General features: G+C 39.5%; 1 protein-coding gene across 1 annotated transcript; it reads left to right on the top strand.

Moving 5' to 3' along the window:
• The first annotated feature begins 1,829 nt into the window (after positions 1-1,829).
• Positions 1,830-8,724, top strand: gja4 (gap junction protein alpha 4). The gene is made up of 2 exons (XM_007559803.2): positions 1,830-2,045; positions 7,531-8,724. The coding sequence occupies exon 2, from the start codon at positions 7,540-7,542 to the stop codon at positions 8,653-8,655; it is 1,116 nt and encodes a 371-aa protein (XP_007559865.1). The 5' UTR covers positions 1,830-2,045; positions 7,531-7,539; the 3' UTR covers positions 8,656-8,724.
• The last annotated feature ends 277 nt before the right edge of the window (positions 8,725-9,001 follow it).

The raw sequence follows: 9,001 nt of genomic DNA on the forward strand, positions 1-9,001 counted from the left end.
TCCCAGCAGAGCCCTTTGTAGTTTGACTGACACATGGTGATTGCTGCTGTTGTAAAGCTTGACCCACCTCTCTTTCGTGAAGACGTGTTGAATGTGGAAATATAAAACACTTGTTGCTTTAACCACACTCGACCTGTGTCATCATCTGCTCTGTAATCCAGCCACTGAATAAAAACCCCGAGAAGCCAGCTGCCTTAAGAGGTCACATAATAAATACAGGTCTCCTGTGAAGGTGTCAGAAGTCTGTTTTAGCACATTAGTAAACAGAAATACACGGCTTATGGGGGGGAAATCTTACCACAGGTCAACTACTGGTCATGTTTGGCTGTATGGGACAGCAGCAAGAAGAAATAAATTGCTGGAAGTAAACTATAAGAAGTCTCATATGCAGCTTGATGCGAACTACAAAAGGCGTATGGCAAACTTGTGAATAATGTTTTCTGGTCAGATTAGTTCAAAAGTGACCAGTTTTGACCTACATGAAAAACAACATCTATGGGAGAAATTAACTCACATGGTGGAGGTAGGAGAATGCTGTATGTTCACCTTTCATCAGGAGAACAACCCCTAGCCAGAAATACAATAGAACGGCCAAGTCAAAGTCCAGACCTAAATCCAATTGAGGATTTTTCTTCCAATCAGACGAATGAGATTAAATAAATAAATTCATATGATCATAGGTCATTTTGAAGAAAATTACCATTTGACATCACGGTGAAAACATGGTGGTGGCACCATCATGATTTGGGAATGCTTTAGTTTAGCAGGTTCAGGGACGTGGATACAAGGTTTATTGAAAGGTGAATGGAGTTAAATTCATGTAAATGGAAGAAAACATGTCAGAAAAAGAGCTTAGACTCTTAGCTCAACAGAATGAAGATTTCATATAAATCTTTAAAAACAAAACACCCTCCACATTTTTCATATTTCATATTTTAAAACTATATATTATTTTCCATCCACTTTACATTCACATTATGTTGCATTGGTCCATCATGTTTAAAAAAAAAAAAAAAAAAAGACAAAAATGTGAAAAGATTCGAGGGGCATGAATATTTTTCCATGGTGCTATATACATTATGACTGACAGTTTACAAAATATAGTGAGAGATTATAAATCCACACAATGTTTCAGCAGCTTGAAGAGCTTCCTGGAAGTCGCGCGCTGACTGGAAATAAGGTAAGTGGCGCCATTATGTGGTGTAATGCTAAATTACAGTCTGGTGGACATAATCAGATGGATAATGTATCAGCTATCTAGTAAACTGACGCGTAAAAGTTAACTTTAAGGGACTCGAAGGCGTCAGAAAATTAATTCAATTCAAATCAGAATCATTTATAGCACCAATTCACAATTAATGTCTCGAGGAACTTTACAATAAATAATAATGTTTCAGAGAAATCATCCAACTATAGTTATCAAGCAGTAGAGTAAGCTCAATTAATTGTTCAAAGTAGGAAATACAACAAATTACATCGAGTCATTTACGTGCAGATGTGAAATAAAATCCTAAAAACAACAAAGCTTTCTTCATTCTAGCCATAACATAAATTCAGATGCTCAAATGTTGATTAGGATAAATAGCTTTCTATTTTGTAATAATAATAATAATAATAGTGATAGTTCTATCAGTTTATTTTAAGCTGATTTATTTTTCTGTTTTCATTCGTGCTTCCGTTTCATCTTCAGTGACCGCGAACCTCCAAAGTCAAACTAAGCGCAACAGGCGTCATTTCTCCCATCGCGCAATTATCGCGCGCGCTGATAGCGCCTTAAAAAGGGTGAGTGCGCGAGCGTCGGAGCGCAGTTACCCAGAACCGCTCTGAGTTCATGCATCACGTTTCCTGGACGGAGTTCCTGAGGGAGGGCCCGAACGGAGAGGGGAAGAGAAGCAGGCATGGGAAAGTTCTCCCCACTTTTTCCGATTACAGCGGATCTTTATAAAGAAGGCAACAGCACATTTCAAGCGGCGTAACATCAGCAGTACACAGCAGAGGGACCCGGAACCGGTGAGGAGACATAAGGCGCTTTAAGAGAGAGAAAGGTAAGAAGGTTCACCTGGATAAGAAAAAAAAAATAATAATAAAAAATGCGGATGGAATTATGAGAGCATCATGAAGTGTGAGCTCTCTTTTGTCGTGATTGAATAAATGTTCTGGTTTATGTTTACAGTGAAAGGCAGGTGAAAGTTTCATTTTTGCGTTTTAATAACTTTTTTAAAGGATAATTCCAGTAGTGGGCTTGTAATAGGTGTAATTAAATACAATGTAATTGTAATAGGTGACACTGTATCTTATTTCAATCCCTTTAGTAAATTTGAAAGTTTCAGTACTTAATTTAAAGAAATGGCTGGTTTCAATGCCTTCTTTTGCTACTGCTTTCTGAACCAGGCTCTTAGTTGTTATGTGACTTTTTGGTGATTGATCAAAACTTGACTTTTTTAAATATAGTTTGGCAACTACGTTACTGGTATAAACATACACAAAGTTTTCACAAAGCTCTGCTTTCAAAACTAACATTTTCTATCACTGGTATTTCTCTATAAGTCCTTTTAGGGACATGTCAAAAAGAAAGTAAGGCACACATTGTAATTTTTATTTCAATTTCTCACCAGATTACATGTGTAAATGTACCATTCCTACAGGCTTCACCAGAATAACCTACAAATAATTTTGTGTGAAACCTAGAAGCAGCCAGAAGATTTTGTTTTTACATGTTTTTTTTCTTTTGTTTTTATTGTAAGATGAACTTTTGCCATGTGTGTTTTTAATGTTAAACCAGTGATGTCTGTAAGACCGAAACAAGAAACAATTGAGGCTCCAAACCGCCTAAACCTACATGTCAAAATGTTTGTACGGTTTAATATCCAGCTATTAAAATGACAGGAAATGTGTCTGAAGTGGGTTGCAAGAAATGGTAATAGAGAAACATAAACTTTTTCAGCATTTAGGTTTGTATGTCATTTATCTTTTCTTTTGACCAGGATTGTTACTGATGTGTGTTTACAACTGTTTACAATTTTAAGCAACTGTTACATTGCTTAAAATTAAACATCAGTTAATAAAAGCTTTCGAGAGTGTAATTTTTTTACACATTTTTTATTGTAAGAGGAACTGTTATCATGTTGTGTAATAGAGTGTAATTTTAAAGCAACATTACCAACACCACCATGTGTCACTACTCACTACATACCACAGGAATTATTTATCAAAACCATTCAAGTGTTTCAAAGTGTCTGGAGGTTTTTGAAAAGATTACAAAACTACTGAGCCCCAACAGTTGAAAGTCATTTTAACTGGAAGCCTGAGAAAGAGCTATAGGTACATTTTCTCCAGCTTTTTTAAATCATGGTTGTCTGTCCCTCCCCCACCTGTTGCTATACACTGCTACTCAGCTAGTTTAGATGCTACTATTTACTTGTTGTGGATTATTTTGGGATTCTTTCCTGGGAACAAAAGAGTTGTGAATGCCATAAATATAGGGAGCAACTATAAACAAAGATGTTTAAATGGATATAGTGTCAATATTAAGGTGTGTGACAGTTAATTCTATAATTTTATTCAAGCAAAAGGAATTATATCACTTTTACTGATGTAGCATATCAAAACAATAAATAATATAGGTATTATTGGAAGAGCAATAATATTTTATGTAATTTCAGTAGAAGCAGGATCACTTTACACTTTAATTTTGTGTTAACTCAGTGATACTGTAATATTTTCATTTAGGCTTAGTATACTTATTACACTCATACCAGCCTACTCATAGGTACATTGTCAGCAAGTTCCTCATGTGAATTTTCCCAGGAACAGCAAAGTTACTACAATATTATGGTATCCTAGTTGCTTGGCAGCCCATTGTCTCCTCATCCTGTCATAGGAGTTTTTATTTTCACATATGAAGAGTTATTTCTTCCCTGAGATGGAAGAAATAACATAAAAACATTAATAGCATAAACAAATAGGCAAGCATCACAGCAAAGCCTGAACTCCCCCACACAGGATGTTTATTCAGATGCGTGTGTGTGCGCGCGTGTGTGTGTGTTGCCCTTTGAGCAAGCTGCTGTGTCATTCAACAATGTCCAACATCCTCCGTTTCCTAACCTCCTCACAGGTCAGGACAATACTTTATTGAATTCAGCCACAGTACGCCGCGTTACACGTTACTTACCCTCATTACCTGACTCACCAAACGCATAAACGGCCAGTAGTCATGTTCTGTAAAAAGGAATAACGGCCTCTCTTTGGACGGGTCCTTCAAAGGTTAGTCGTAAACAGTTGCAGCGCTCCCTACTCCCGCTCAAATAAAATGCTAAGTTTAGTGCCATATGTTTTTGTTTTAGTTGTTTTTAGTGTATGGAAGCTTTACTCCTCTGCATCTCGATGAAGAGGGCCCGGAGCCCCCCGAGAACAGTGTGAGCTCATGGAAGAACTAATAAGGCACCGCCGCCAGATACGCACGCTCTTTCGTGGAGAAGGAACCATTATGCTGAAAAGGTTGGAGAAAATTAGCTCGTTTGTTACTTACAGAATAAAACAACCCGCTGCTTTTTTTGTTGTTTTTGTTTTTTTTTTTTTGTTTTTTTCTCGAAAACCGGTGAGAATTCTGTCATGGAAATAAAATGTACCAATTAAAATGTAATTGGTACATTTTCAAGCCAGTTCTCGTGGCGTATCTGGGCTGCGTCCCCTTAAAAATTAAACTCCTGCAACAAATGCAACACATCTTGCATGTAAAAGGATATTGTCCACTTACATCTAATTGGTTAATCTAATTTATTTTGCCCCCCACCACCCCCACTCAGATATTAGTCCAAAAAAGCTTTTACTGTCCATGGTTTCAAAGTTTGTCTTCACCCCACACGTAGTCAGGATTTAGGACCCACATGCCGATTTTAGAACCTCTTTGAGAAAAAAAAAACCCCCAAAAAACATTCCACTGGAAAGTTTTGCATGCTGTAAAAATAGCCATAAGTTGGAATGTTTTCAGATGCATTTCAGAATATATGCATTTGGTGCATTTAGTGTATTTTTTTACCCAATTAGATTCCCCCCCTTCCCCCCCAAATTAAACTTAGAACCATTACCTTTTCGAGGCTTTACTGTGTCAGTGTTTATGTCCGTCATTACCTGTAAGCGTTGTATTCTTTGAACTTTGCTCCAGCATGGGGTTCTGAACAATGTTGAATGGGTTGCTCTGTGTAAGTTGTAGCCCGGTCCTCGTTGCGGTAGAACATCCCCCACGCAACGACTCCAGGGGTTCCTGTAATGAAGGGATTCTCAGTCTCTGGGGTTCTTAACAAACAGTCTTTGTTGAAAATGAGCTTTTCAATTTGGCACTCTGCATTCCCATGCTCCACATGTCTTTTATATTCCTCTCAATAGTTTGTGTGCCTTTAAATGCGCAGCACTATGTGTTTTCCAGGAACATAGTACTGTTTTATAGCACAATCAAGTAACTATGTTAACTTTGGTTATAAAGATGCTATATGCCTTAAAAGAAATGTGACTTTCTGCTTTGACGCCTTCAAATTGGGCCTCCGCCTCACAACAGCGCTCCTCTATTAACTTTGTAGCAACGTTTTTCCCCAGCGTTGCACTGAAAAGCAGCTCGTATGTTGAGCTCAGCAGATGTGCAGTTCCACTAGTTCTTTGCTAACTGCTGCTGGCTAGTCTGAAGGAGCTGAGCTGAGCGGAGGAGTTGCGACTCGGGCTGCTCTGTGTGGTGGAAGTTTGGTAGCTAAGAAGCCGCAGCTCAGAGGGGAGATTTGTCCTCAAGAGGTGTTTTTTCACAGCTGGACGGTTGCCGTGGAGATTAAAGAATTTCTCAAACGTGCATAAAAGAATTAAGGCAGCACTCCACGTGCGCTTTTGATGAGGGAATAACATTGTAACAAAGTTGATTTTACATGATGCTGCCACTTTAAGGTATCCCATTAAACCCTCCCTCCACTAATTTCCCATTATTATATCAATCATTTGTTGTTTTCCAAGTCTGTTTTTTCTCAGATTTGTTTGAGGGTCTGAAACTTGTGTGAAATAAAAGCAAAAACAGCAGAAATGTGAAAGGAGCAAAACCTTTTTCACAGCTTCGTGTAAAGATGATGATGTCACAGCCAGTCATTGTATACAAAGCAAATTGTTCTCTATGCGAAAAGCCTCTCTAGTGGAAATTTGTTGAAAGGACATATGGCTGTTTATTGGCAATCGGAAAAGAAAACCTAAAGTGAGCACTCTTACTTTTGCCCAACAATCCTTTCTACACTGGAAAAATAGACAAGCTTAGTGAAAATAAACAGGTGAAAGGAGTAGATTTAGATTTAGCCCATTGTGAAACATTCTCTCAATTTGAAACACTTGTTGCCCTGAAATTATGTAAATCTTGGCTTCAAGAAAAGGAACAGCCACAGGCTGCAGGATGTTGACACGACACAGTTCATGTCACTGGCAAAACAAACAGCTGTAACACAGTCGGTCGCATGATCATCAAAGCAACTTTGCCAGATTAAAGTGAGCTTGGGCCGGCCAAAGAGTTCTTTTAAATCCCTAGGTAGGTTGCCGGTCTGATACAGCTGCAACCTGCAGCTCTCAGACAGCATTTCTTATATCTTTCTTCTGCTTTCAACTTATGAAGTTATATTAGAGTGACAAACTATGCTGTCAGTACATTCAGTTTGCTTTGCCAATTATGCATTGATGCCAGAGTTTTATGATCACTCTTAAAGCATTTTTCGATGTTTGTCGACGAATGTGCTCATTTACAAATATAAAACTGGAAATAACTGGTGTGAGTCGCTATCCTTAACAAATGAAATGGAAAAGCAGTAAAAAAATTATTATACATAAACTTTGGATCTCAGTCATGTTAACCACAGTTTTATATAACCAGGACGTCTTGTCCCCATTACTTGGTTTGACTTAGCAGGCAGATTTAAAAAGTCAGGAGCTATTATCATGTTGAGGGTCTGGTTCGCTGCCAAGAGGATTTTTGTTTGTAGATGATTGAAACTTGGCCACAGTTGGGTGTTCTAACAGGACAAAGATCCCAAACACACATCAGTTTTTTGTTTTTTTTAAGGGATAATCATAATATTAAGCTTCTGGAATGCTACAAACCTGGCATGGCCATCGCCTTTCTGCGTTATTCTGCACAATTCTAATCTCTCTTTACAGCTCAGACTGAGATTTCTCCCATTCACTTGGATTCCTCCAAGAAGATTGCAACTTCTCCTTCTGTTTGCTAAACGATGATGTCAATTTTCTGCGCTGTTCTAGTCTGCCTGTAGATTTTAGCAATGGCAACACTTATTCAAATATTAGTAGGCTTGCGATCAACAATATTCATTCCCATTGTTGTATTGGTAACATTATCTCTGAGGGGAGTTGGCTAAATAAATTTAAATTGGGAAAAAAAATATTTTTCCTGCTTTAAAAAGTATCTTCTTTCAGTACATTTAGTCGTAGTTTTTGGGTTAATTTTGATTTTGTAATGTGTCTCATTGCCTCCTTTCTATAATCTGTCCCTTTCAGGAGCAGAGGATGTCCAGAGCTGACTGGTCCTTCCTGGAACACCTGCTAGAGGAGGGCCAAGAGTACTCAACTGCTATTGGCCGGATCTGGCTCACCGTACTCTTCCTGTTTCGCATTCTGGTCCTGGGAACAGCTGCTGAGTCGGCGTGGGATGACGAGCAAGCCGATTTTGTCTGCAACACGAAGCAGCCCGGTTGCACTTCCGTGTGCTACGACAAAGCCTTCCCCATATCCCACTTCCGCTACTTTGTCCTCCAGGTCATCTTCGTCTCGACTCCTTCCATCTTCTATTATGGATACGTGGCCATCAGAGGTGGGAAGGACCCAAAAGAGGGCAAAGGTGAAAGTGGGAGTAAAAAATGTGAAACTGTGAAAGAAAGGGAGGATACCAGCGTGACTAAAGAGACTGCAGAGCAGAAAGAGAAAGAAAACAGTTGTGGGAAAGGGATAGCGCCTAAAAAGGCATCTAGTGAAGCTCCGAAACTGAAAGGGAGGCTTCTGAGGGCATATGCGTTCAGCATCCTCCTGAAGGTCCTCTTGGAGGCGGGATTTATCGCCGGACTTTGGTTCCTTTATGACGGTTTCTTCATTGCAGCCAAGTTTGAGTGCACGAGATTCCCGTGTCCTCATACGGTGGACTGCTTTGTCTCTCGGCCCACGGAGAAGACCATCTTCACTGTCTACTCTCAGGTGATAGCCGGCATCTCCCTTTTGCTCAACCTGATTGAACTCATCCATCTATTGATCCTAGCCTTTTCCTATCGCCTGGAGAAGTGGGATGAGGACTGCCTACCTCTAAGAGAGCAGGTACAAGTAACTCCAGCACTACGAATGGAGACGCCCCAGATTTATAACACCAGCAGGGACATCAGCATTCCCACACAGGGTAGGGAGGCTAAATTACCGGGCAACCCCTGCGAAAGCTACGCCGAAACGGTAATAGAAGTTAACTGGGATGCAGGAGAGACCGGGGATAACTTGCTTCCAAGCTACATGAACTGCATGAAATCCACTGGAAAAGCAAGCTCCAAAAGATGCAGTCATCCGAAACATTCAGATCAAACAGGGACGGATATGAAAGGTGCCCATAAGGGACATGCAAAAAAACAGAAACAATATGTTTGATGGTAGCTCGGTGTACTTTTTTTCCCTTTGGTTGTTGATGTTTCTGCACATGACACTTAACAAACAGGAGTGCACAGTTGGAAAGAAAGCAGTATAACAACCACTGCACTGTGAACTCCATGCCTCAGAGGCACAGACATTTGCAGGTTTTTTTTTTTTGATAAACAAATCTATTCAAAATGAAGCATTTTGAGAACACTGCCAAAGGCGAAATAAAAATGTGACTTCATAATGAGATTTAAGTCATAAGATGCCTTCCTGCTAGGTTTAATAGCAAAGTGATGTGGAAAAAACAAGCCGAGGGGTCTGGCAAAGGGAGCTACTAAGTGTTTATGCAAGGAAATTT

Source organism: Poecilia formosa, unplaced genomic scaffold (genome assembly GCF_000485575.1).
Source record: "Poecilia formosa unplaced genomic scaffold, Poecilia_formosa-5.1.2 Scaffold107, whole genome shotgun sequence".
NCBI lineage: Eukaryota > Metazoa > Chordata > Actinopteri > Cyprinodontiformes > Poeciliidae > Poecilia > Poecilia formosa.

Excerpts from the sequence above, each read along its gene's own strand:
- gja4 (XM_007559803.2), top strand. The coding sequence starts at position 7,540 with ATGTCCAGAGCTGACTGGTCCTTCCTGGAACACCTGCTAGAGGAGGGC.